The sequence below is a fragment of the Aspergillus fijiensis genome, assembly GCF_003184825.1.
Source record: "Aspergillus fijiensis CBS 313.89 unplaced genomic scaffold BO72scaffold_14, whole genome shotgun sequence".
NCBI lineage: Eukaryota > Fungi > Ascomycota > Eurotiomycetes > Eurotiales > Aspergillaceae > Aspergillus > Aspergillus fijiensis.
Window position 1 is genome coordinate 411,516 of NW_024468990.1, and position 25,937 is coordinate 437,452.

Genomic DNA, 25,937 nt, shown 5'->3' on the forward strand with positions numbered 1-25,937 from the left:
AGTATGAGTCTAAAACAAGAAGTTCGTTTAATGCGAGGACTTCCTCGGTAGTAGTACAAAATCCTCGATTGTGTCCTGAATACGGAACCTGACTAACTGTTATCGTGTATATAGAAGTCACTTGAGTAAAACCACTGTGACAGTTATGTAATTACAGCCCAGATAATCTGCGTCATTGCGAACCGTGTCTCGATACGTGATTTTGCTCGTATCAGAAATAGACAATCCATGTCAGTCCTAGGCCCTCCATGGCCAGGGATATAGAGCATAAATTAGACTTCCAGGAAGAACAGGTCCCCCAAGGATATCTCGGATCCGTCTGTGTCAGCACAGCATAGAGTGACGAAAACGTGGACAGCCACGGATCTTGGTGTTACCATGCTACCAGATGTAACGAGTGATCCCAATATAGTGCCGGGTTGTTGCTTTTTGCTGTCGTGTTAGGGTTACACGGGGCGTATGGGGCGTACCGGGCCTGGTGAGCCGGGCAGTCGGGTTCCCGAGGGTCTTCGTAGCACACAGTGCACATCGTTTGTGCGATTTACATGTTCCTCAGATTCACCCTGGAAAAAATTTATCATGTGTCAATAGGTATATAAGGTACATATCTCATGTCTAGGTACCCTTTGAGAGCTGTGATTGAGTAGGTTCTTCTGAATCTAGTAGGTAGTTTGTGTTCCGCCGTCCTTTGCTTTAGGTTTGTGCCTAGGTAAAATAGGTTTCATAAGCGAAGAGCTCGCGGACAGGTCAATGCAGTGATCATACATATTCTTGCCTGTTGCCTATGTTGCTAAGATCCATACGAGCTCAGATGATTGATAGGATTGCCCTGCATGGAACGTCACCGGATTCTGCTTTGAGCGGAGCCCCGGTCCAGCCCCCAACACTCTCCGCCAGATTGTGATAGGGCCTGAATGCTTACTATTACGCCCTTTTCTGAAATAGAATCAAAGATATCAGTCCGATGATTGTTTCCGTTGCGATGGCGTCGATGATGTCGATTACGGGAAAGCGAAACCAGTCTCAAGGCCATACAAAATGTCTAGAAGGGTTTCATTCGGTGTGTCTATCTTAAAAGCAGACTGTTGCAAGAACACACAATCTTAAAATCAAGAACCATCCCTGGAACAAAATTTCTTGTAGCTCTTGTGATGACAATGACTGCATCTGACTCACGTCACGATCTTCCGAGAAGGACTTTGGCAAGGATCCCATCGGGCGCATTATACGAGACCTCGGTTGGCCCTTCTGCTCAGACCTGGAAAGCCCGGACAGGCGCCTAATCCGGGATACATAAGAGTAGTTTGTCATGCTTTGGTGCAGGTCCAACGATTTTCCCTCTCCAGCACTCATGTAATATCAACATGTTTTTACAAACCTACATCATCAACATCATAACATTTTTCGGCTTCCAGCCGAGCTTCCCTTTGTTCCGTGGACCATATGAACCAGAATCACCCCAAATCCCAATTGTACCAGGCGCTCTATCGTTTGTGCCTCCGGGCGCTGCTGAGAATGAGACTGCCCATGGCCCCTTCAAGTGCCATTATCCGGCTATGGCCGCCGAGTACACCTACGATCCCTCGCCTAACAATCGAGGTGTGTGGCTGAAACATCGGACCGATGCTTCGAAGGACTTTACCATCCACACGGACTATGAAGTTAGAGCTCCTATTGGGATTGAGCGCAAAGTAAGTATCCTCTGCCAGCATCACAACGCAGTACGATGGTAAACAACCCTAGTACTTTCTCACTGTGGGCGAAGATACGAAGCATCCTGTGAATTGGGATGGCATCGACTTTCCATATGCCAAGCTGTTTGACAAGAGTTTTCCGGGGCCTTGGATACGTGAGTACCGATGGTTTCTACGAGATTATCGGTGGAAGCTGACACTGATCTACGGACAGAGGCATGTTGGGGCGATATAGTGAGTAAGTATCAAAGCCATCAAAGATATTCCCTTCACTTACTGATCACAATTGTCTCTAGACATCACTGTTAAGAACAATCTCTCGAAGAACGGGACTGCGATTCATATGCATGGCATTCGACAATTCGGATCTACCCTCATGGATGGCGTTCCTGGAATTACTCAATGCCCCATTGCGCCCGGGGACACCTTCAGCTACGTGTTCAACACGACCCAGTACGGGTCCACCTGGTATCACAGCCATTACAGTCTGCAGTACTCAGACGGCCTGCTGGGTCCGATGACGATTCATGGTCCCACGTCCGCCAACTTTGACAGCGCCCTGGATCCGATCCTCATCTCTGACCACAATCACCGCAGTGCATTTATGGACTACTACCAGGAGCAATTCGCGAATCCTGCCGCTGATCCGCCGCGTGTGCCTCCGAAACAGACTAGTATTCTGATCAATGGGCAGGGTATGTCACTTTCCTCCCTTGAGGCACAGACGAATCAAATCCTGACATGCTATTGGACCAGGGAGTTATGCCGGATCTTTCCCCAAGAACCGATATCACAAGAAGGTGAAGCCCGGAAAACGATACATCCTGCGGCTAATCAACGCATCCACGGATAGCACCTTCATTTTCAGTATCGATGGCCACAATCTGACGGTGATCGGGAACGACTTGGTTCCAGTTGAACCGTATACAACGAACCACATCTATATTGGGATCGGTAATGCTCACCCTCAGCATGCCCTTTCTGATGAGCTAGTGCATGCATGGAGAGCCCGCACTGACCGATTCAACAGGCCAGCGCTACCACGTTGTCCTCGAAACCCTAAGCAAGAAGCACATCTCCAGATCCAAAGAGGGCTACTGGATCCGTACCGAGCCCGCGGAGGGATGCCACAACTTCGAGACCTTCCCGGACGACAGACAGGGCATCCTGTGGTACGGGGGTGACGACGACGATAGACCCCCGGTACCGACCACGACGGCCTGGTCGTACAATTCTACCTGCAGCGACATGCTCGATCTGGTCCCCGTCGTCCCGTGGACCATCGAACCACCGGCTACCGGCCTCACCGCAGTCAAGTACCACAGCAACCATGCCCTCCTGGAGGCGTCGGTCACGATCGACACCTGGTTCCTGCGCGCAGAGGGCAATGACGCGGCTGCGACAGTCAACGTGTGGCAGTTCCTGAACGACACCGTCTTCGTCAATTACACCGAGCCCACCGTCAACCACCTCGACCCGCCCTACGACCCCAATGCCGTTATCTACCTGGCCGAGGAGCCGCCAGTGGGCTCTCGCCCGCAAACATCCACCTGGAACTATATGATATTGATCGGGGGCAATCTGGACAATCCCAGCCCGGTCTCGGGAGGTCGTCTGGTACCTGTTGCTCATCCGGTAAGCTTCCCTCTCCCTGGCCTGTTAAACATCCCCACCGCCCTCTTCCAATCCCAACATACACTTGGAAACCTGATAGCCCACACCCTAACCCCACCCCTCCGCATCTCGGGATCCAGATCCACCTCCACGGCCACGACTTCGCCATCCTCCAATACTCCGAGTTCCCCTACGACGGCCCGGAGTCCCTCGATCTCCTCCTGGACAACCCCCGCCGGCGCGACGCCGTCCTCCTGCCCAGCAACGGGTTCATCGTCATCGCCTTCAAGACCGACAACCCGGGCGTCTGGACGCTGCACTGCCACATCGCGTGGCACGCGTCCGGCGGGCTCGCGCTGCAGGACCTGGAGCTGAAGGAGGTGCTGGCCGCGCAGATCGCGCAAGTCCCGACGACCTTCGCGAAGCGGCAGCTGGATCGGACGTGCGCGAATTGGGAGCGGTGGTATGCGGATCCGCGCAATCATTGGAATCCGAATGGGCGGTTTCAGGATGACTCGGGGATTTGATTCGAGGGGGGTGTATTTGTGAGGTAAGCGGATGGGGGGGGTAGGCTCTTGGTGGTGCAGGTAGTACAGAAGGTGTTAGCCCTCAATATAAAGGTGTTGTAGTGGGGTTTGGTACAAGACGGCATGCCACCTCCCGTCTTACAGAGTTGATATTTTCCGAGGGGGTAAGAGGAACCCCGTAATAGTTCATCAGTGATAGCAGACTGCTTCTATCTATCAAACGTTGACTCCCCACGAACGGGGGGCAATACAAGGGTTGATGCCGAATTCGATCCTACACCGGAGACAGATATCTCTTCGGTCTCGCCATGATCGGATGGTGGTTGCCAAGCACACAACCAGCTGATTGATGACAGTCGTTTTCGCCAAGAACGATAGAAATAAAGCCCTTTGACCGAGCACTTGTGAAGAATTGTCTGTTGCTAGCAACGCACTACTAGCAAGCTCCACTCAGCTCCATAGTCCCGGATCCCCATCGAGGCACGACCGATATGATTGGTCCGATCGCATAGACTGCCTATCCGGGCAGCGGAATTGAAAGCCAAACTTAGGGCTAGCATTTATTCATTCAACCCCAGCTTCCTTCTAACATCCTATATACAGATATAAACAATCGATCCCCGCGAATATCCCTACCCCTCCCATCCAAGATGACATACATGAATGAAAATGCAACCCATCAATCTCCAAAAAGGCTCCCCGCACCCCTCCCTCCTCCCCGCCACCCAGCTCCGATCAGCCGCCGCAACCGTCCTCTCCAACCCAAGCCTCTACATCCCCGCCCTCGACTACGGCGACGAAGCAGGCTACCGCCCTCTCCGAGCAAACATCGCCCAATGGCTGACGGAGTTCTACGCGCCCGCGCGACCCATCCCCACCGAGCGGATCTGCATCACGGGCGGCGCCTCCCAGAACCTCGCGTGCATCTTGCAGGTCTTCACGGACCCGCGCCATACGGTGGCGGTGTGGCTCCCCGAGCCCACGTATCACTTGGTGTTTACCATGTTCCGGGACGCAGGGCTGGGGGATCGGCTGCGGGCTGTGCCAGAGGATGGGGAGGGGATGCAGGTTGGGGAACTTGAGCGGGGGATTGCAGATGCCCCGGGTTGTCATTCTTCACCTGGGTGTGCGGCGTGCGGGGACGGTGGGATGGCCAGAGGCGCAGGCACAGACCAGACCCGCCCGGGCAAGAAATTCAAGCATCTGATCTACTGCGTGCCAACCTACGCGAATCCCTCCGGTGCAACCATGTCCGTCCCCCACCGCGAGGCCCTCGTGCGCTTGGCGCGACGACACGACGCGCTGGTCGTGTGCGACGACGTCTATGATTTCCTGTCTGTCACACCTGGAGGTCAGTCGCCTGCTCCGCGGCTTGTAGACATTGATCGCACACTGGATGGTGGGGTCGGGCATGATGGGCTCGGCAATGTGGTGAGCAATGGATCTTTCAGCAAGATCCTCGGCCCCGGGTGTCGGGTGGGTTGGGCGGAGGCCACCCCGAGGTTCGTGGCGGTGCTGGCGCAGTGGTATGTATCCGAGGTCCTTTTTCCTGCTCCCTTCTTCTGGGTCAAGCATCGAGTTTCCCCGTTGCGGCCGTGGGCTAAATGCATTATTGTTCCCCTAGTGGATCCAATGTCTCCGGCGGTGCACCGTCGCACCTGACCTCGACATATATCAACCAGATGTTTGAGAATGGAAGCCTCCAGGCTCACCTGGAGAAAAACGTGCTACCCGCTATTTTAAGGAGGTATTGGATTCTGGCTGATGCGGTGCGGCAGAGGCTGGTTCCGCTGGGAGTGAGCTTTCAGCCGGATGAAGCGCGCGGGATGGCGGCGGGTGGATTCTTTTTGTGGCTTCGACTGCCTGCTGGGGTGAGTAGTGAGGATATAGACCGCGAAGCGACGAAGCAGGGACTGGTCATTGGGAAAGGGAGGTTGTTTGCTGTACCGGGACGGAATGCGGGTGGCTCCCGGGAGCGAGTGGATGGCTTTATCAGGTTGTGCTTTATGTGGGAGGACGAGGATCGATTGGTGGAGGGGGTCGGGAGGTTGGAGATGGTTCTTAGGAGGTTGCTTGCTTCTGGGTGAATTTATTGGACTGTCTCAACGCTCAGCTATTTGAGGGATGCTCTGACGAGTTTTAACCCTCGATTTGCAAATGGAGAAACCGACTATCAAGAATGATTCATCCTGTTTTCATACACATCCACCTCAATAGCTACAGCTCCCAAGCATCCACCCCAGTATTCCCAGCATGCTGAACCTGTCACCAGACCGAATGCCAAAAGAGAAATCAATCCACCCAAGACACCTCCGCAAAGGCCTCCTCCAGCCCCACCAACCCCTCCACCCCCAGATCCTCCGCGCCCAGAACCGCCTCTCCTTCTCCCACCGCAGTGAAAGACCTCCCATCTGTAACCTGAAAGTAATAATGCGACACGTCCATCAACTCCGCCAACCCGGGCCACAGCGCCCGATAGTCCTCCCGCCCAACCCGCACACACCTTACCTTCACCCCCTTCGCATTCCCAAACGCCTCCACCACCTCCCCCAACCCCCGATACCCTGTAATCGCCGCCACAACCCTCCCCGGCAGCGTCCTGCCAGGCTTCTCCAGAACCGCTCTCACAAACAGCCCCACATTAACCCTCTCATCCCCGGCCACCGGAATCCTCGTCGCGGGATCGATATTCGTCAGCGTCAGAAACCCACCCGCACCTTCCGCCCCACGCACCCTCATCGGCCAAAAGCACGGCAGCAGCATATTGGCACTATACCACCCGACCCAGAGAAAGGTCGTCTTGGCCCACAGCCCCGGCAATTCCCGGGCAATGAACTCGTCCACGCGGCGCTTGCTCTCGTAGTACGGCACCACGACCTGCCCCGCGGTGTTGGCCCGGGAGTCCGGCAGCGTCGACCAGACGAAGTGCTCCAGCGTTGTGGCGGTGGCCGCCGCGGTGGCAATGTTGATCCCCATCTGGGTTTCGAGCGCCATGGCGCCGTCGACGCCGTGGGTGGGCAGCGCCTCGAAGAAGTTGGTCACCGCGAAGATGGCGTGGGTGCCGGCGAATGCGGTCGCGAGGGAGGTCGGGTCGTGCAGGTCGGCGGGGATGAGGTGGACGCCTTGCGCGGCGAGGGCCTGCGCGGCGGCGCTGGTGGGGTCGCGGGTTATGGCGCGGATGGTCGTGTAGGTTGACGGGGACGGGGTGGAGAGGAGGGCGCGGATGACGGAGCCGCCTTGGGTGCCGGTGGCGCCGATTATGGTGATTGTTTTGGTCATGGTTTGCTGCTCGAGGTACGGAGTCAGGCTTTGTTGGGATGGAGTGGATGGATGAACGTGGGGACTGTTGGATTAGGGCTGTGCGGGAGGGGGGTTGCTGTGTTGCTCTGTCTTGGGCAATTTGGATAGGGAGCTTGGTTCTTTATATAGTTTCTGGGTGTACATATAGACAGATGCGGGATGGCTCTTCTCAGGTGAGGTAATACGAAACTCTATCCTTCGTGTTTGCTCCTTTCTTTGTGGTTAACGTATAGATTGATGCATTATTAAGCTCTGCGGTGCGGGCTTCCACTATCGGGTGTGCTGCGGAGGTGGCGGGCAAAAGTGGGGCTCCCGCAGCCCTACCTGGGCGTAAAGAGGTATGTATATACTGCTCAGCACCACTCAAACAACCCTTGTTCTCGAATCACCCTCAGACACGATCCAGCCCACTCAGTACATCCTCGATCCAGTCCGCACCCCCTTCTTCAAGCCCCGCTCATACGCAACCGCCCGCACCAGATTCATCAGCATAAAATCACACCCGACCGCCCCCTGGATCTCCATCGTGGCCGGGAACTCCTCCTCCACCAGCGACACCCGGCTGTGGTACTTCACCGTCCCCACCGGCACCGCCACCTCGGGGCTCTCGTTCATCACCGACAGGTAGTTCCAGCTGATATACCCCGGGAGCTCCGGGGCGCTGCCCTGCACGGTATAACTGATGTTACTGTCCCGATACCAGGGGATGCCGCCGTTGCCGTTGAAGGGGAAGACCACGATGGCGTCGGAGCAGGTTTCCTCGTTGGCAGACAGAAAATACTTGCGGTAGAAAGTTTGGAACTCGGATTGCAGGGCGTGGCCGATCTCGCCTAGGGTGGCGTTTTGCGGGGTGAAGGAGGGGTCGCTGGCCGCGTTGAGGGTGGTGTAGGGGTAGCGGCCGAATTTCGCGAAGTAGTCTTTTTTGAAATCTAAGGCGAAGGTATTCGTCCCTGAGACGTAGGGAATGAGCTTTTTGGGTTGTTGTTTCTCTGGGTTAGCTGCATTGGAGGTAATGAAAGGGGCGATTAGGGTGGTGCTTATCGTGGCAAAAATTGGATGTACTCCGTGGGGAGGACTCGCAACTTACATTCGCAAAGTAATCCACCAAGCTCACGTTACTCCCGGAGTATTCATACCACAGCGCATTGCTGTCAACGATGGTACGGTTCACGCCCAGAAACGCTTCCAGATTCTGGACGTATTCCTCGCACGGCGCCGTGTAGTTCGGGTTGATGTTCGCCCAGTACTCCCGCGGGTAGAGAATCTTCGTGGGGAACCTGGTGTAGTTCCTGTAGCCCGACTGGCCGTACATCACGGCACCGAAGGTGTTGAAGGAGTCCACGTCGCGAGCAAAATGGCCGGCGACGTCGAAGGGTCCGAACGCGGTCGCGGTATTGTTGGTGCTGTTCTTGGTGGAGCGGATCCCGTACACGCCGTTTTGCGCGGCGGGGAAACGCATCGCTAGCGACGTTGTGTGTGAGCTATGGTAAATAGTAAGTCAAGTAGTCCAACTTACAACCGCCTGTATCCTCCCCAATGGTAATGTCCAGCCAGTCGTATGCGGCGAGAGACGCCCCCGAGCCCGCAGAAGAGGCGCCGGGGATGAGGTACGACTCCCCGCGAGGATTCTATCGTGCATAAGCCTGAAGAACAATAACCCCATCAAATAAAGTAAAGCTTACAAAGGGCAGCGAGTAATCAGGCCACTCAGCGATGCTGAACCACGCATTAGCGAAGACCGACAGCTTGGTTTTGCCGACAACAATGGCGCCCTTATCGAGGAGATGCTGGATGACCCCGGACGTCATATTCGACGGAGGATACGTCGCGGCGTACGAACGACTGCCAAATGTCGTGATAAGGCCCTTCATGTCATACTGATCTTTGACGCCGATGCGGTAGCCCGCAAGCGGCTGCTCGGACGTAGTCTGGTAGAACAGCCTGGATGGTACAGCGATTTGCATTGCCCCATAAAGGTCGCTACCGCTTGCAGGGAGGACTTCATAGGCGTTGGCGTCGTTGGCAGATGGGATGGTAGGCAGGAAAAACGAATTGGTGTGATCCTCATAGAGGCGCCAGGCACGGTGCAGGCCCGAAGATGTCGCAAAGTAGGGGCCGTCTGGAAGGGTTGTGTTGTGTTGTGACAAAGCCCAAAATACTTGACTGGTTCCGAGTGACTTGAGCAGGGAGTCTGCGTCGCGATCCAGGGCAAGACCTTCGGGACCCTGGAAGTAGAACGCTAGCAGGCATCAGCAAACGCTTGTGGGCAAGATTGCAAAGCTTTTACCGTCGAAGAACCCCTTGGTGTAAACGTCGTCTCGGACCAAGAAATCAGAAACGGTGCTATTGATCGATGATGCTGTAATTACTGCCTCGCGGGATGTGAAGACAGTCACCGGAAGTGCTTCTCGCACTTTGAATTCATGCACCAACTAAATTGTATGTATTGTTAGATTCATGGATCCCATTGAGAGACTATGAGATAGTGGACAGGTAGAACACATACCTCGACCTTTGAGGGAACATAGTATGGCACATCCAAGACATTGACGACACTCGACGCACAGGCGCAAATAGGAAGCGCCGCGAGAAGTAGAGTGGTAGCAGCCATTGTACCGATAGTGTTCAGCAGTGTTGAAAGCATCCCTGTGCGCGCAGAGTAGTTGTAGCGCGGGCATCAGACTCAACTTATATGCTTCGCGTTCTCAATTCTACTGCCAAGAAAGGTAGACCAAGAAAGGTAGAGATAAGGTGAGGCGGTGTCAATCACAGAAAATTCAAGCTTGATCCCATGATGCCTATCATATTACTGATACCGTTTCTTTTACGCAAACCTCACAGGTCCTTGACCAACTGGATGTTGGCCTCGATAGCCTCGCCAAGAGTCTTATCCACAAGCTCGTCCGCCAGAAAAATTAGGTTGATCAACATGCCAAGAAGATTTAGCGGCGGCATCGCAACATCCGCCTCGATAGATAACTGATGGTCGGCAGTTCTGCGAAGCCGATAAACCGGCAACATCAAGATAGCTACTGTATCCATCACCCATTCCCAGCTTCCATGCTATCACTTCATCATAAAACCTGTAGAAACCCTAGTCTACACCAGACTGTGGATATCCATTCGAGAGGTAGACAATATGTGGAAAGGAAATGCCGTACCATATGTCAAGGATTGACGTAATTGCTTGTCGTCCGGCGAAGACATGATCGCAATGGAAAATTCGGGTGGTCTCAGCATTATGAAACTACTTCGTCTTCAGTGTGCATTGCTTTTGAATTAGGTACCTCGTGGTTGGCACTAGGAGAAGGGTTAATGGCTAAACCGCAAGAACGCGGATAGACAAATATACATCTTTATCCCTAGGACACAGCCGGACTATTCGGGCAAAAGATCACAGCAATCACGCAACTAGCCGCCCCAGACCCTCAAATGCCTCAGCAGCCTCCAGCCCCTGACACGGAACAATCAGCAACTTCTCAAAGCGATCCAGCCGCCGCGGCAGCGAAACAAGCCATCGCGCCAGGAACGCTTCGTAGGGCAGCGTCTCTGCATTCTCACCGTGCGAATGCCCTTTATCCTGCTGAAATGCACACTCCCCATCCACGCCCCAAGCAAATATCTCCACCGACAAAGGCAACTGCCGCAGTGTATGCAGTCCCACGCAGATCCCTTCTCGATACACCGAGTTGACCCCGTAGAGAAAGTAGACCAGGAGAGCGGTGCGTCGGATGCACTCGCCGAGGACCCAAGCATGGCGGGACCTCGGCCTCTGGAGCTCCGGCTCGGACTGCGCGCGAACGATGATCTTCAGCGCCGTGGTCATGAGCATAGACCCCTGTTGCTCGGCTGCGACCCGCTGCTGCAGGTTGCCATGGAAGAGTCGGAGGGTCTGGTAGAGCAGTAGTGCCTGGAGCCGCGCGAGCTCTATTCGAAGTAGCCTGGAACTAGAGCTCGAACTCGGTTCGGTGGCGGGCTGGAGTAGCTCGGAGACTTCAGCGTCGATCACGCGGAATGCCATCTCCCGGTTCGTCGAATCGGGACTGAGGCAAAAGGAAGAACAGACGCCAAAGGCCGTCCGGATCGGCCGTGGCATCTCATCGCGGTACAGGTCGCGGTGGATGAAGATTGTCTCTCCCCGTCGGGCGAATTCCGGCGGGTAGGCTTTGAGCTCATCCATCACCCACTGCCATGAGCGAGTGCTGCCTTGGATGGGTTGGACCTCGCCGAGGGTGCCTACGAATCTTGATGTGGCTGAAAATGAGATAGTCTCCGGCGGCGTGAAGTCCGGTGTACATGGACCTGGTGTGAAACTCGGTGGAAGCTGGAGCACTGCGCTTTGCTCGATTGGATTCAAGATAGTAATTGCAGGTGACTTCAGAAGATCCAGTTCCAGAACGGTGGTATTCGTACGCATTGCTGGCGAGTCGAGTATCTCGTCTGGCACAGTTGGTGGGTCGTCGGTGCCGTCGGTGCGCCCTGGTGGTGGCCTAGGCGGGTATGCATATTGGCAGGTTTTGTTTGTTCTCCTGCAATTTTCGCAGACTGGATATTCCAGATCGCATTTTCTTCGGCCTTTGAAACAGGCGTTGCAAGACCTGCGCCGTAACGACATGGTGGTGGTGGGTGTTGGGTGGGGTAGGGGGGCGGAAGTGGCGGATCCGCTGACGAGGATAAGAGAACTTAACATAACTCTGCAACACTGCATGCAGTAAGCACTAAAGCAGCACGTGCCTAACATCAAGCCTTGCAGTCATCTTGATCTGCATACTATACTAGCATATAGGATTTCCAGCTTCTGCTGAGATTCGATAGCTGTACCACAGACATAAGCTATATTGTTTATCTTATGTACTTATTATACAAACAACCTATAAAAGTAAATTGGGCTAATCAGTAGAAGAAAAGGTAGTATACAGAAGGATAGGCAGTCCGTTTAATAGTAGCAGATAGAGGATTCAAGGATTGGTTTGGTGATTAGCTGGCTACTTCTTAACGTCCTGCGCTAGCACTTGCAGAACTCTTGGCCAGATTTTATTTAACAAGGCACCGCATCTATTAATGCGGTTATATATAATACAGAATAAGCTCCTACGAGACGATATATATACTCAGTGGTACGGATGACGACCTCCGTGGTGCTGGTGAAACTGGAGGTGCTGCCCACCCAGACCATGCGGTCGCGGCGGTACGCGCTGCTCCGTATGCGAATCGTAAGCTGAGGATGCCGAGGCGGTGGACATCGATGATGAAGCTGACAAGGCCACTGTGACATCCGGGCTTGCTGTGGCGAAATAACACGCAGATGGTGGCTCTGAGGACGGCGAAACCACCGAAGAAGAAGTCGGCGTCTGGTACGCCGCAATCGACAATCGAGGCGGAGTAGAGGGTCTCAACGATGCCGTCGCGTTCCTTCTGTAGGACGGCAGCGCACTACTTGAGGCGTAGGCACTACTCGAGGCGTAGGCACTACTCGAAGGGAAGGCAGAAGCCCCCGCAAGGGGACTATACGGCGTCAAACCCGGGTAGAACGAAGTGGGGATCGTTGGAATCGGAATGGAGGCAGAGGTGCCAAATGCCGTCGCAAGGTCCTCGGCCATCGTGGTGGCCGAGTAGCCCGCCGGGGGCGTGTTGATGTACTGCGTCGTGGTGTAGCCTCCCGCGGTGCCAGTGACTGGGACGGTCGCGTTGGAAAGGCAATAGCCCGAGCCGTACGAGTGCTCGCAGACGTGCAGTGCGTAGTGGCCTTCCTCGTTCCAGAGGGCGAATTCCTCGATCGTTACATCTGTGCAGGGCGTCAGGGCGGGGCATTTGACCTTAATGAGCGGACGGTCCTCGCCGTCAACCTCGGTGCCTTTCCAGTTGCGGAATGTGATGTTGCTGTATGCGATGCCGTCCCCTTCGATCGTGGACATGCTGCTCCAGGCTGTGTCAAAATCTAAGCTGTAGGCGTTTCCATGGCCTAGAAAGGTTGGGGATCGATATTAGGTCTCCGTCTCAGGGCTAGGGCTAGGGCATCAGCCCTGTAAGACAAGGCAAACTTACCCATGAAGTTCTCAAAGAGAACGTTCGACACAGTCCCGGATCCTCCGTTGCTCTTGATCATGAACATCTGGTTGGATGACCATGTGTAGACGTTCCGGTAGGTGACGTCGCTGACGTTGGTACCGGCGCCCAGGGACCCCATGGCACACCCTCCACTACTGTTGCAGTAAATGCTCTCGACGAGGATATTCTTCGACCCGGTCTGTGAAAGATGCAACATTAGTCGCTTGATACACTGTACTACCAGGATGGTGGGGCCTCCTACCATGACTGTGACACATTCATCCTTGTTCGTGACCATGACCTGTATTGCAACTTGTCAGCGTATGCTGTCCCATCAGCAAAGCATACTGGAGCCACCCACATCATGAATCCAGATATTCGTTCCGCTGACATCAATCCCATCGAGCCCTCCATGATCCCCACCGCGGATTGCCATATTATACACCTCACCATTAGTAGCCCCTTGGATCACAAAGTGGAACATCGGGGAGTCGACAAGCGCCAGGTCATGAACCGCCCAGTCCGATCCCCCACTGACGTGGAGGAGTCGCGGGCCAACGAAGTTACCTGACTGATGATACAGGTATCCGCTGCCCTGAATGGCACCGCGCGACGTTGAGCTGAAAACTTCGAAGTCACTGCTCGAGGAGATTTCGAACATGTACGATTGCGAAGAGGGGGCGGCCCCACGATAGATGATTCCGTCTAGCTGGATGGCAAAGGCACTGCCATTGGTGAGGTGGACCCAGGTGGTTTGGAGATAATCGCCTGGAGGGATGAAGATGACGCCCCCTCTTCCGCAGTCCGCAAAGGCATCGATGATGGGCTGCCCGACGTCTGTTGCGTTGTCTGCAACGGCACCGTAGTCGAGCACACTGCACGTTCTGGTGGCGTTCTTCTCCGCCGCGGTCGTCAAGGGTCCAACGCGGCCAGCGAGCTGGCCCTGTGCCGTGGCGAGGAGCAGAGGGAGGACATGCAGGAGGGAGGTTAAAGCAACCATGTTTGGATCGCACTTCGCTCTGAAGACAGGACCTCTATGCTGGGGAAGGTGATATATGTATCGTGTAACATGAATCAGCCGTGCTGGCCATCCCTTCTCGATCCCTTTACCGAACGAGTCAGCAAGCGACCCCAGTTCTCCCGTGCCCCTAAACATGTTCCCTCATTGAGCGGATCGCGTACGTATGTCTGGAGCATGAGACCCGATCGCCGATTCAGATAGATTGTAGTGGATGCCGATCGCCCGGGGAAAACTCCCCGAAATAGTCTAGTTGCCCCCGCCTGTCAGCCAGATTCAACGGCATTGCTAGCCCTGAAACAAGGGGGCAAGGAGTTTGTCCGTAAGCGACCCTCGGCCCTCCTGAACATGCATGCAACGATCCATAATCCAGTACTAAGTAGAACTCTTCAGTCGCTGCCCCATCGGCTGAAGGTGTTGCTGTAAGCGAGGTTCTATGAGTATGTCCCACGGAGCCGACCCGTTTGTGGCCCGAACACCGGACGATCGGATTTGCGGCACGGTAATCAGCGTAAGCACTGCATAGCCATGCGGTCAATACCGCTGTGTGAAGACTTGACGTGACGTGTATTTTCTTAGCTTGTAGGTTCTTGGTCTTTGTTGGCCGGACAATAAGCTTTGTTGGTTTCTTCACGATGAACCCCCAAAGTTAGCGTTGGCTGAGGTGAGGGGCGTCTGTATTTGTAGGTGCCGCCCCCTCGTCTCGAGGGCAGGAAAGGTGCGGCGAAGACCCCCAACTAGATTGCTCTCTCTTTGTGAGCTTATTTTTTTGCTCTGGATCTCAGATACATGACCTTATTTCAGCATCCACGGCGTATGAGCACAGTACCTCAAGCCCTTTTTCATGCCGTTATGTGGAAGACCGTCGGTATCATCTTGTATACCGGCACGAGACTTGGATTTCCACCGCCTCACTTCATCTCGGTAACGGCACGCCCTAGACAATCTGAGCCTTGCAAAGTTCTATCTTCTGGTTCACGTACGTGGTCAATGCCCTTTTGTTTTTTTTTTTTTTTTTTTTTTTTTTTTCAAACAACATTCAGGATCGAGCGTGCCTCCCTCAAATGACTTACGGAGTCATGAGCGGCAACTAGCCCGACCTAATCTCCAAGCTGTGGAATATACCATATCACTCCTTGGATAATGGCCGACATATCTTGCAAGCGTGAGAAAAATGCGTAGACATGTAAAGTGGCGGGGGCTCCGTCCGGAGCTGTGAGCCGTGACACTGACACTGACAGCGGCTCAAATTTCCGAACCGTAGGATCCAGCTCCATGCGACACTGTAGCTGGTGATCTCTGGACGGAAGTCCTTGGCTCGAGGCCTAGAGATTCTGGACCGCCCCAGACTGGGCCGAATCCGGGGCATCCGGGGCGGACTCCTTGGCATCTTGGCTGGGAACAGACGTTCATTTACAACAGTGGAACGAACCAGCTTTACAGGATAATGTGGGGACCTCATAACACGGGTATGAGCTGAAGACACGGACCACTCGTGTCTAGATTTCGAACTCATAGCAGGATGAACCAAAATGGGTGCTCTTCGAAGGCTGTGCTATTATCTATGATCAGCGGTGCGTGTAGGAGTCGAAGATCACTTGAACTGCTACTAATTCGATGGAAGTCTATTTGTGTATACTCGGATTCCAGATACAGAGGTAGAGCTTGGCCCTTTTCTGAGACAAATTGAGAGAACAAAAGCTGGGATTACTAGCCTGTAACATAAACACCTTTCCGCCTATCTCTTACAAAACAGACAAATCATGATGTCTATACTTCAGAGACATATTATATTGTCCCAGGGAGTGTAAAGTCTCGCTAGCGAGATCATAGCGTTGCATTTGGACTATTCGTCTGCGCTTGTAGTTTCCGCGTTGCTTCTAATTCAGCTGCATAGATAGCACCTAGCGCGGAAGTTGTGCAAAGGTAGGGTTATTCTTGGATACTCGTATTCTGCACTTGAGAGCTCTCCGCCATCCACAAAAGGTCACCTTGCTTCCACTTGCTTGGGCTCTGCGAGCTGTACCTCTTTGGAGGCAGTGCTAAGTACTTGGTGGTCTGTTTTGGGTTGAAGCAGGGACTGTGTTCCCGTGTCATAGACCCGGATCACTGGGCGTGATACGAACAATCGGATGCCTAAAAGCGGATACGAATAGACCAGACATCGGAACCCAGGTTAGATGGGAATCTAGACTGAGCAATGTAGGCCATGGGAAGTGAATCACCAAGTCCTGAAGAAATCAGTGGTATTGAATTTCGCCCCTGTGTGGTATAAAAGCCTCGACCAACCCTAACCACAGAAGACAAGAAGAGCACAGCATCTCACACCCAACACCACCATCACTACAAGAAATCCCTCTCTACTCACAGCCAATACACATCAACTTCCTATACCTTCACCATGAAGTCCCCAATCTACCTCCTAACCGCACTGCTCCCCCTGACCCTGGCCCTGCCCTCCGCCGAAGAAGCCGACGTCGACTCCGAGGACATCGACGTCCACCTCGCGGCCAGAAAGTCATGCAAGTCCAACAAGCAGATCAACTACTACCAATGGCCTGTAGTCCAGACCGGAAGCTATCAGGCGCAGACCAACGTCGATTACCGGTGCAAATGGAGGTACGATGCGACTCTCTCAGCCCAGCAATCATGACCCTTATCTGGCTGTACTAACACAAACGCTCTGCAGAAACGGCGACTGGTATAAGACGGGCAAGGGCTGGTGGGTTAGCGGAAGTAATGTTCCCAGTGGTTGCAGTATGTCATCCCAGCCCCCTTGTGATAGCCCGTTGATCCTATGCGTTCTCCAATCAAGAGGAACGTGTGCTAACTACGTACAGAGAGCGGCTTGCCTACCTGCAGCGTCTGAGTCTGATGGATTGCGTGCTTGTTTTGGGATGGGACTGCTCCCTCGCAACCTTCTGCGCTATGTTTCATGTCGCAATTGATTGATGTTTTCTCTCTATATTCGAAAATATAATGACAGCTTTGCGTTTCAGTGCGAAGATCATTGTTCGTAGCGTATAGGCTCCTAAAGATCCAAACGTAATTCATCGCACTGCATAATGTTTTCATCTGGTTGCACGCGTGTGCGATGCGCCATCTAGGAGATCTAGGAGACATGCACCATTTTACTTTGGCCTTCAAGCAGAACAGTTGAGATAAGGAGATGAACTGGGGAAGAAACACAACCTTGCCAGCCTCATACGCAAGTTAATCCTAGTTCGAGATAGATCTTTCAACCACAAGATAGTCTGATCTCAGATTCAATAAGGGTCTTGTGTCATTCTGCCTCAAACAACTACTCTCCATGCAGCATCAATCCACCCGCAACCTCCTCATCCACAGGTACTCATAATCCGGCATGGCACCCTCGACCCACCTCTCCATCTGCTCCGCCACCCTTGCCCCAAACTCATGCTCCCACTTCTCCCTCTCAGCCCCGACATCCACGAACGTGGGAGTCTTCTCCTTGAGCAGAGAAGTGGAATGATCCAGCGTCGCGAGCATGACCGCCTCCGCCCGGGCACGAGGATCCTCTTCCTCCCCCGACCGCCGCTCCGACTGACTCCAGCGAAGGCGGACCTTCTCCGGATCCAAGCCGATGAGCTCGCAGTACTTGGCGACCACCTCGGGACGGTGAATGACATCCTGCGCGTCGAGGAGCAGCGGCAACGCAGGCCGTGCGTTCCCGCGATCACAGTACCAGTCATACAACAGCCTCGTCCAGCGCAGCGTGGCGTGCAGCTCCAGGAACGGCTCGATCATGCGCGGCTCGCAGAAGCTCTCCCTCTCCAGGCCGTGCAGGGCGCGGTAGAAGGAGGGAAACACCAGGGCCGGATGGCGGATGAGGAAGGTCGCGCGCCACGAGGCCAGGTATGCGTCGGGGAGGATGGTGAAATTTTCCGGGGAGAATGCTGCGCTGCCGCTGCCGGGTTGGGGATCGAGGTATGGTTTGGGTACCTGCACGCCCAGTCGCATCGAGGGATGATGGCTGCGGCTGCCTGTGGCCAGGTAGTGGGCCATCGCGGCCGGTTCGGCCAGCCAGAGGGTGTGCTCCTTGGCGAAGAAGACCTTGCCTTGGGTGAGGGCGGCCTGCGAGCTGGCTTCGATGTGGTCGAGGTTCTGCTGGAAGGCCTGCCGCAGGTTCGCGGTCTCGGAGGGCTCCCACTGCTCGACGGGCCGGCGGCTGCAGACCGTGTCGCGCTCGTTCATGAAGGCGTCCCAGAAGAAGTAGCCGCCCCGCTCGTTGGAGACGACGTTGGGCTGATCCGGTAGCGAGAGCATCCTGACGAGGAGGTTCGAGGCCGTCCGGGGATAGGTGATCAGGAGCACCCGGTCTGCGGGCTTGGGCGGGCCCAGGTGGTGGGCATCGTTGCTTGGGGCCATTTCTCGCGCTGTTGCAGGAGAGAATGAGTGCGGATCGTAGGACGGATCAAGGCACGAAGAAGTGAGGCAGAGAGGCGATGGCTATCCCTTGTTACTCTTCTAATAAATGGTCGTGCCCTTCGTGATGCTCAAATGGCAGCCCCGTAGCCAAGACGCGCTACCCATTCTTCTTATCCTTTTTCCATCGTGCTACATTGAAAGACTGTCTTCAGATCGAGACCGATTTTACTGGGTCTCTGGAGCATTCCAGGAAAAGAGTTCTCTAGCGTGGTGCTCAGGAATGTGCATGCCATACCTCAGACGTCCCAATGCGGTAAACAGTGCTTGCGCTTGACAACTTTGCAAACCGCGTTGAACTGCAACATTGGCTCTACATCCAATGAGTGATACAGCTAATAAATTCTCGTTGTCCAAGCTGACGCAGAGGATCCACTGTGCGTCCTCGACCTAGCGATGCGGTGTCGAATAGTATGTGGCGTGCAGCACCCCCCACGCAGCTGATAGATGAGACGGACACTCCCGGATTTCCCACTAACAACGATCACACGTCAGGGAGTCTCTGACACCTCACTAGTGAGCTGGCTGAGTTCTTCACCAACCATTGCGTGTGCCGTGTAGGAAGTGCAATCGGTGGGGAGATCTAGCCCTCGTCGCAGATCGCCGGATGCGGAAATCGAATCTCGGAACCCCTTCGCATGAAGAGGGTGGAACCGTGGGTTTGACAGCCGCACTATATACTGGAATTGCAGTCTATTACTTAATAGCTTATTTGTCATAGGCTCACTTGTACGAAGCACAAACCTTGCTGGTTTCCCCTCCACACTCCCCGTAGGTTCCGATTTTGGGGGGAGGGGAGCACTTTGGCTCGATATAGCCAGAAGTCTTAGTATCTTCGAAAAGGGACCCCAGAGACCTGAGATTGCAGAAGATTAGCATCACTTGATATTCGTCCTTTTCTAAGCTCTGCCACCCTGGTCACGCGCATGCCTGACTTACAGCAATTCCAGCAAACTATCTCTCGTAGACGCCGTGATCTATGGCCCGTATCATAGCGGGGCGTAGCCGTTGCTAGAACTCAATTCTCAATAGTCTTGATGTAATCCACGGCCATTCCTGACTCGCTGCCAAGACGCACACGATGCGCGACATCTACTGGGGCTTCCACCATGGGTTCCATATAATCCTTCTCAGTGCCGTGTGCGGGCCAATCTCTGCAGTCTCTTTGCATGGTTCCGCACGAGAGCATAGGTAGTGGGTTTGTACAGCACCCCTCACCATGGGCACCAATTGGAAGAAGACTCTAGAAATAGGGACCCTCCTAGCATTTACTAGTCTGGCAGATTGTGCCAACTGGGCATCCTACCAATCTGTCAGTTGCCTCTAGCTCCAGTAGCCCCCCTGCACCCCCTTGCTAACCACCTGGTCGAGTACGCAGCGACCAGACATCCGCGCTCCGATCCTCCAGATCAGCCTCAAGAATGACAGCCTCATTACGCCAGGGTACATCTTTATCGCCCCGTACTTTGGCGATGTACCGGGGCCTTACATCTACGACACCAATGCCGTATGATTCTGCGCATTCCCCCGTCTTTCACCCCCAGCCCAGCCCAGCCCAGCCCTAACGCCAGCAGAACCTGATCTGGAGCGGCGCCGACGGCTCCGCCACCGACATCTTCCAAGACCTGCACGCCTGCGCATACAACGGAACCGACCACCTGTGCTACTTCCAAGGCACGCAGATCGGCGGGTACGCGCGGGGCCAGCACGAGATCCTGGACAGCAGCTACAGCCCGGCAGCGACGGTGCGCAGCGGCAACGGGCTCGAGATGAGCGACATGCACGAATCGGCCGTGATCAACGGCACGAGCATGCTGGTCCCCATCTACCAGCCGCGCACGGCCAACCTCAGCGCGTACAACGTGACCGCCGACCCCGGGTGGGTGATCGACGGGGTCTTCCAAGAGATCGAGATCTCCACGGGCGCCGTGCGCTTCCAATGGAGCAGCATGGACCAGCAGATCCTCCCGGGGGAGTCCTACACGCCGCCGGGCCTGAACCCGGTGGTCGGCAACGGGACCAGCAACGCGACGGCGTGGGACTACTTCCACCTGAACTCGATCGACAAGAACGGGGCGGGCGACTACCTCATCTCGGCGCGGCACACCAGCGCCATCTACAAGCTCTCGGGCGCCACGGGCGCCGTCCTCTGGCGCCTGGGCGGCCGGCAGTCCACCTTCACGCAGACCAACTACAACTTCTCCGCGCAGCACGACGCGCGCTTCCTCGCCGAGAACGCCACCACCACCATCCTCTCCCTCTTCGACAACGGCAGCGACAACTACCGCAACACCTCCGCCGCCTCGGCGGGCATGATCGTCGCCCTCGACCACACCACCAACTCGTCCACCTTGCTGCGGCGCTACGACGCCCCCGGAGCTCCCCCCGGGATCCGCGCGTGGAGCCAGGGCAGCTGCCAGATCCTGGCCTCGGGGAATGCCTTCATCGGCTGGGGCAGCACCCCGGCCATCTCGGAGCATCTCGAGGACGGCACCCCGGTGTTTTTTGCGGCGGTGGCCGACGAGCGTTCTATGAATTACCGCGCCTACAAGGCCAATTGGACCGCCGTGCCCGCCGAGCCCCCCGCCCTGAAGGTGTATAGTCCCGCGCCGGACGCGGGGCCGACGACCTTCTGGATGAGTTGGAATGGCGCGACGGAGGTGGATCATTGGAATATCTATGCGCCGGCGGCGGAGCAGGTAGTGATGCTGGGGACGGTGGGGAACTCAGGGTTTCAGACGACGTTGACGAGTTCGGCGTATTATCCGAGGGCGTTTGTGGAGGCCGTGGGCAGGGATGGAGCGAGTTTGGCGAATTCGTCGACGGTGGATACTTCTTCGACGTTGCCGGGTTGATAGAGTTGTTGGGGTTTTGGGTGTTGGCTGGGGGGGGTTGAATGCGGTCTTCTTAGAAGTGGAGGTGCTAGTGTTATGTTTTCTGTTTTCAAATTTTATGTGGGTTGCAATCTGATTGTCAATACATTTTGCGACTCAGTCATTGTTATGGCAGTTCCAGGTTAAAGATCCTATCAGTCTGAATGGGCATTCCAGGTGGGCATTGTCCGTGCAATCCAAAGACGGGTACTGTGTAGACAAGATTTTGTTCCCGCGCTCGTTAGGGCTTCCAGCCCTGCGCTTGAGATCAATGCAATGCTGCATAGATGCTGACATAGCAGCGTTGTGCGACTGGATAGTTTGCAGAGGTCTAGAGATCATTGGACCAAACAACAGTTGCATTCCCTGAGCAGGCTTTGTCTTCATGATGAGCCGACGATGGATTCCATTGATGCCTTCGAATAGTAAGGCACCCATGTCAGATCGCAAATGCTTACATTTTGTATTGGGGAGTCATCTGCTCTTTGTTCTCTTTTGGGTTGTTTCGTGGGGCCGTTTTCATTCAACAAACAACAGTAGATATTATCACGGGTAGATCCGCGGATAGTCAATGGAATGTATACATGATAGAAATGGGCATCTTCCAGATGGAATAGTTTACTCCTTAGGATTGTCACAGTTTTTATACGGCCCTAGCGGAGCCAGCTGTATTGAGATGAACGTAGCGATCGTCACTTCCACTTAGTCAATGAGCGCAGACTGATTTATCTGGAGTGACTGTTCCAGACGTTGTGCAGGGTCTGCATCCTGGTCCTGAAAGCTGGAAAAGGACTCATCGCGGCTAAGATCATGTATGTAATTCTACGTCAAAGCTGTGATGATGCTGGAAACCGAAGTTAGTGGCACATAAAGAGATCATGCCTGCTGAAAGGTAGACGAAAACCGTCCTTTGTTTACTAGAAGTACTTCCTCAAGATCAACACTGTCAACAAAGGTGCAGTCCTTGGGATATACTCAGTGTGTCCAATTGCTTTGTTGTATACAGGAAGTCCCAACAGATCCAACCCTCCAGACCCAAGCATAGTAGCCATCAGCAAGTGTATAAGTAGACCTCAAGCAGCCTCCCATCCCTCCCCATTCCCACAAAATCCGTCTCAGTACCAGCGACTGAGACTCCACATACACCACACTCACTTCCCAAATCCACCGAAACCGAGCAAACCACACACAACCGCAATGAGCACCCCACCGGAGGCCTCAACCCTCCCCGAGGGCTGGACGCTCACACCCATCAGCGTGGGCCCGGACATCCCCTACTCCGCCCACGGGAAGCCGGAAAGGTTCTCGCACGCCATGTGGTCGCTGCTGGGCTTCGGCTGCCAGACCGAGCACGTGGGCGCGATCGTCAAGTACCTCGTCCCGGAGAAGCTCCAGCTCCCGGCCGAAAGCTGGGAGGCCGAGTGCCTGTGGATGCTGGTCTGGCTCGGGCTGCCGGCGGTGCATCGGACCTTCGAGACGTCCAAGCCCGCGTACGGCGTCATCCGCACCGGGAACGAGATCCGGCTGTACCGCGAGGGGGCCGGCGAGGTGCCCCCGCTGCTGCCGCCCCTCGCGGATCCCAAGTTCCCCTCCCAGGAAGAGCCGCCGCGCACCATCTACCAGTACGAGCTTCACGGCCGCAAGGCCTTCGACTGGATCGCCGACAGGCCGCTCATCAGCCAGTGGGTCCAGGGGGTCGAGAACGATCCGTCCTTGGCGACGACCGATGTCGACGTGGTGCTTCACGGCGCCAAAGTGCCCAGGGGGGAGCTACCACTGCCTCTTCCCCACGGCCCGGACCTTAGTGCCGCCTACTATAGGAGTAATGGTGCGGAGTTCCGGGACTGGATTCAGGAGTTGTGCAAGCGTAGGGCTGCAATGAAAGCTGCGGCGGCGGCGGCGGCTGCTGCGGCTGGTGCCAATGGGGCTGGTTCTAATGGGGCTGGTTCTAATGGGGCTGGTTCTAATGGGGCTGGTTCTAATGGGGCTGGTTCTAATGGGGCTGGTTCTAATGGGGCTGGTGCTAAGGAAGCCGATGCCGGTTCTAGGTGCAAGTCTATGTGAGTAAAGGCACAGCTCTTACCTTGTTCTGCTCACTCTAGCAGGAGATCCAGTAAATTTCACTTGTAGCTTACTTATACTCTACAACTCATCGTTTATCGCTTATCGCTCATCGCTCATCGCTTATCGCTTATCAGCAATCGCCGATTGTCCACCGCTTATCTCCGTTGTCGGACCGGATTAACCGCCCACCCGGCCATCCTTGCATTCTGGCAACCCAACAATAATAACTAATTCTCTCTTCACAACCAAAACCCATAAGCATAATCAACATCCGAATCAGATCCGTCTTTCGATGGTCGCCACAACACCATCTTCTCCCCGGTCCATCCGGCGGGCCGGGAATCATCATGACACGGAAAGAGAGGACCCCGTGGATGAGACCACGGCTCTTCTCGCGCCCAGCAGCAGGCCTACCGACGCCGAGCCGGACCAAGAGGAAGATAAGCCTTTGCCCAAGCTCCAGATTCTCCTGCTGTGCTACGCCCGGGTCATCGAGCCGCTCGCCTTTTTCTCCATCTTCCCCTATGTCAGCCAAATGGTGCAAGACAACGGGGGCGTGGCCGACGCCGACGTCGGCTTCTACAGCGGGCTCATCGAGTCCCTCTTCTCGCTCACGCAGGCCATCATCATGATCTTCTGGGGGCGGGCGGCCGACCGCTTCGGCCGGAAACCCGTGCTGGTCTTCTCGCTGTTCGGAGTGACGATCGCGACGGGCCTCTTCGGGTTGGCCCAGACGATCCCGCAGATGATCCTCTTCCGGTGCCTGGCGGGCGTCTTCGCGGGCACCATCGTGACCATCCGCACGATGGTGGCGGAGCACAGCACGAGCAAGACGCAAGCCCGCGCCTTCAGCTGGTTCGCCTTCAGCGGCAACCTGGGCATCTTCCTGGGGCCCCTGCTCGGCGGGAGCCTGGCCGATCCCGGCCGCCAGTACCCGGGGATCTTCGGGTCGGTCCGCTTCTTCGCCGAGTACCCGTACGCGCTGTCGAGCCTGGTGGTGGCGATGGTCGGCGCGACGGCGGCGATCTCCAGCGCGCTCTTCGTGCAAGAAACCCTGCCAAAGCAACCCTCCGTCTCCACCCGCAGCGACGAGGAGGAAGAAGCGGGCGAGTCGGCCGGCAGCGCCCTCATCCGCGCGGAGCTCTCGACGTGGGACCTCCTGAAGGCGCCCGGGGTGGGGATGGTGATCTACACGTACGGCCACATCATGGTGCTGGCGTTTGCGTACACGGCGATCGTCCCGGTCTTCTGGTTCACGCCGCCCGCGCTGGGCGGGTACGGCTTCACGCCGCGCCAGATCTCGCTGCTGATGGGGCTGAACGGGGCCGCGCAGGCGGCCTGGCTGCTGCTGGTCTTCCCGCCGCTGCAGAAGCGCCTCGGCTCCAACGGGGTGATCCGGCGGTGCGCCTACGCCTACCCGTTCTTCTTCCTGGCCTGCCCGGCGGGCAACGTGCTCCTGCGCGCGGGCACCGAGGCGGCCGTCACGGTGTTCTGGGTCTTTGTGCCCATCACCCTGGTGCTGGGCTGCGGCGTCAGCATGAGCTTCACCGCGATCCAGCTCGCGCTGAACGACATCGCCCCGTCCCCGCGCGTGCTGGGGACCCTGAACGCCCTGGCGCTGACGGGCGTCAGCGGGCTGCGCGCGTTCAACCCGGCGCTGTTCACCACGCTGTTTGCGCTGGGGGCCCGGTCGCAGTGGCTGGGCGGGTACGCGATCTGGGGGCTGATGGTCGTGCTGGCGCTGGGGCTGTCGGTCGCCGCGCGAGCCCTGCCGGAGCCGCAGGAGGCGCGCAAGGGAGATGGGCGGCGGTGATGGTCGGGGGCATGAGATCACTCGCCATAGCCAGGCCTGCCAGGCCTTGTGAGGGAAAAGTACATAGACACGTATATCATAGAGTGGATAGACCATCACCATCGTTCTCAACCATGTGAAAACTGGGAAGACGCAGCGCTTCGAAGCAATGTAATCATGTGACAACCATAGTAGATTCATACTCAGCTTACCCCAACTTACTAGCCTCGATGACCACTGCGCAACAACAATCAACCCCTCATTAATACCCCTGACTAACCCAATCAAACCACCCAAATCCCTGCTGTAACACACTGACAACCAGCACAACAACTCGAACACCAAATTGAACACCAAATCAAACCTGGTGGACCCTCCTTAATCTAAAATCTGCCCAGGCCCACGCGCCGCCCGCTCCGCAACAATAGCTTTAGCCCTGACCCTGACCCTGACCCCGACCCCTCAAGCACAGCCATCGGGTCCAAACTCGCCCAAACCAGCGGCATATTGGATAGATCGAAGCCCACAACGTCAGATGACTGGTCGGACGGGTAAATCTCG

The 25,937-nt window shown here is 55.6% G+C and overlaps 11 protein-coding genes across 11 annotated transcripts; 6 read left to right on the top strand and 5 right to left on the bottom strand.

The window, feature by feature from the left end:
• Positions 1-1,364: 1,364 nt before the first annotated feature.
• On the top strand, positions 1,365-3,835 carry BO72DRAFT_467188 (multicopper oxidase; the record flags this gene model as incomplete). The annotated part of the gene is made up of 7 exons (XM_040946822.1): positions 1,365-1,691; positions 1,744-1,849; positions 1,909-1,932; positions 1,991-2,389; positions 2,451-2,648; positions 2,725-3,329; positions 3,449-3,835. The coding sequence occupies 7 exons, from the start codon at positions 1,365-1,367 to the stop codon at positions 3,833-3,835; spliced, it is 2,046 nt and encodes a 681-aa protein (XP_040803191.1).
• A 669-nt stretch (positions 3,836-4,504) lies between these two features.
• BO72DRAFT_506244 (aminotransferase-like domain-containing protein) lies at positions 4,505-5,922 on the top strand (the record flags this gene model as incomplete). Its single annotated transcript, XM_040949221.1, has 2 exons — positions 4,505-5,361; positions 5,460-5,922. 2 exons carry the CDS (start codon positions 4,505-4,507, stop codon positions 5,920-5,922), a joined length of 1,320 nt encoding a protein of 439 aa, XP_040803192.1.
• A 205-nt stretch (positions 5,923-6,127) lies between these two features.
• On the bottom strand, positions 6,128-7,191 carry BO72DRAFT_506246 (NAD(P)-binding protein; the record flags this gene model as incomplete). Its single annotated transcript, XM_040949222.1, has 1 exon — positions 6,128-7,191. Exon 1 carries the CDS (start codon positions 7,112-7,114, stop codon positions 6,128-6,130), a length of 987 nt encoding a protein of 328 aa, XP_040803193.1. The 5' UTR covers positions 7,115-7,191.
• A 355-nt stretch (positions 7,192-7,546) lies between these two features.
• On the bottom strand, positions 7,547-9,746 carry BO72DRAFT_484772 (amidase signature enzyme; the record flags this gene model as incomplete). The annotated part of the gene is made up of 6 exons (XM_040947867.1): positions 7,547-8,104; positions 8,223-8,596; positions 8,652-8,763; positions 8,818-9,374; positions 9,423-9,567; positions 9,642-9,746. 6 exons carry the CDS (start codon positions 9,744-9,746, stop codon positions 7,547-7,549), a joined length of 1,851 nt encoding a protein of 616 aa, XP_040803194.1.
• Positions 9,747-10,394: 648 nt separating this feature from the next.
• On the bottom strand, positions 10,395-11,791 carry BO72DRAFT_526273 (Zn(II)2Cys6 transcription factor domain-containing protein). The gene is made up of 2 exons (XM_040950017.1): positions 10,490-11,791; positions 10,395-10,454 (listed from the first exon to the last, which is right to left on the bottom strand). Exon 1 carries the CDS (start codon positions 11,748-11,750, stop codon positions 10,539-10,541), a length of 1,212 nt encoding a protein of 403 aa, XP_040803195.1. The 5' UTR covers positions 11,751-11,791; the 3' UTR covers positions 10,395-10,454; positions 10,490-10,538.
• Positions 11,792-12,527: 736 nt separating this feature from the next.
• BO72DRAFT_476231 (RGase E) lies at positions 12,528-14,200 on the bottom strand (the record flags this gene model as incomplete). The annotated part of the gene is made up of 5 exons (XM_040947380.1): positions 13,545-14,200; positions 13,446-13,484; positions 13,181-13,382; positions 12,609-13,097; positions 12,528-12,550 (listed from the first exon to the last, which is right to left on the bottom strand). Exons 1-5 carry the CDS (start codon positions 14,181-14,183, stop codon positions 12,528-12,530), a joined length of 1,392 nt encoding a protein of 463 aa, XP_040803196.1. The 5' UTR covers positions 14,184-14,200.
• A 2,322-nt stretch (positions 14,201-16,522) lies between these two features.
• Positions 16,523-17,136, top strand: BO72DRAFT_526275 (uncharacterized protein). Its single transcript, XM_040950018.1, has 3 exons — positions 16,523-16,820; positions 16,891-16,958; positions 17,042-17,136. Exons 1-3 carry the CDS (start codon positions 16,603-16,605, stop codon positions 17,068-17,070), a joined length of 315 nt encoding a protein of 104 aa, XP_040803197.1. The 5' UTR covers positions 16,523-16,602; the 3' UTR covers positions 17,071-17,136.
• Positions 17,137-17,229: 93 nt separating this feature from the next.
• Positions 17,230-18,725, bottom strand: BO72DRAFT_446465 (uncharacterized protein). The gene has a single exon (XM_040944303.1). The coding sequence runs from the start codon at positions 18,588-18,590 to the stop codon at positions 17,520-17,522; it is 1,071 nt and encodes a 356-aa protein (XP_040803198.1). The 5' UTR covers positions 18,591-18,725; the 3' UTR covers positions 17,230-17,519.
• A 1,102-nt stretch (positions 18,726-19,827) lies between these two features.
• Positions 19,828-21,502, top strand: BO72DRAFT_526277 (arylsulfotransferase family protein; the record flags this gene model as incomplete). Its single annotated transcript, XM_040950019.1, has 3 exons — positions 19,828-19,959; positions 20,026-20,154; positions 20,222-21,502. Exons 1-3 carry the CDS (start codon positions 19,867-19,869, stop codon positions 21,500-21,502), a joined length of 1,503 nt encoding a protein of 500 aa, XP_040803199.1. The 5' UTR covers positions 19,828-19,866.
• Positions 21,503-22,717: 1,215 nt separating this feature from the next.
• BO72DRAFT_494540 (uncharacterized protein) lies at positions 22,718-23,584 on the top strand (the record flags this gene model as incomplete). Its single annotated transcript, XM_040948478.1, has 1 exon — positions 22,718-23,584. One exon carries the CDS (start codon positions 22,718-22,720, stop codon positions 23,582-23,584), a length of 867 nt encoding a protein of 288 aa, XP_040803200.1.
• Positions 23,585-23,836: 252 nt separating this feature from the next.
• Positions 23,837-25,520, top strand: BO72DRAFT_446466 (MFS transporter). Its single transcript, XM_040944304.1, has one exon. It carries the CDS (start codon positions 23,877-23,879, stop codon positions 25,395-25,397), a length of 1,521 nt encoding a protein of 506 aa, XP_040803201.1. The 5' UTR covers positions 23,837-23,876; the 3' UTR covers positions 25,398-25,520.
• Positions 25,521-25,937: the final 417 nt, after the last annotated feature.

What these genes read in the sequence shown, in the direction of transcription:
- BO72DRAFT_526273 (XM_040950017.1), bottom strand. Translation starts at nt 11,750, where the DNA reads ATGTCGTTACGGCGCAGGTCTTGCAACGCCTGTTTCAAAGGCCGAAGA.
- BO72DRAFT_526275 (XM_040950018.1), top strand. Translation starts at nt 16,603, where the DNA reads ATGAAGTCCCCAATCTACCTCCTAACCGCACTGCTCCCCCTGACCCTG. An exon ending in GATTACCGGTGCAAATGGAG is followed by an intron (nt 16,821 to 16,890) that starts GTACGATGCGAC and finishes AACGCTCTGCAG; the next exon opens with AAACGGCGACTGGTATAAGA. An exon ending in TAATGTTCCCAGTGGTTGCA is followed by an intron (nt 16,959 to 17,041) that starts GTATGTCATCCC and finishes AACTACGTACAG; the next exon opens with AGAGCGGCTTGCCTACCTGC.
- BO72DRAFT_446465 (XM_040944303.1), bottom strand. Translation starts at nt 18,590, where the DNA reads ATGGCCCCAAGCAACGATGCCCACCACCTGGGCCCGCCCAAGCCCGCA.
- BO72DRAFT_446466 (XM_040944304.1), top strand. Translation starts at nt 23,877, where the DNA reads ATGGTCGCCACAACACCATCTTCTCCCCGGTCCATCCGGCGGGCCGGG.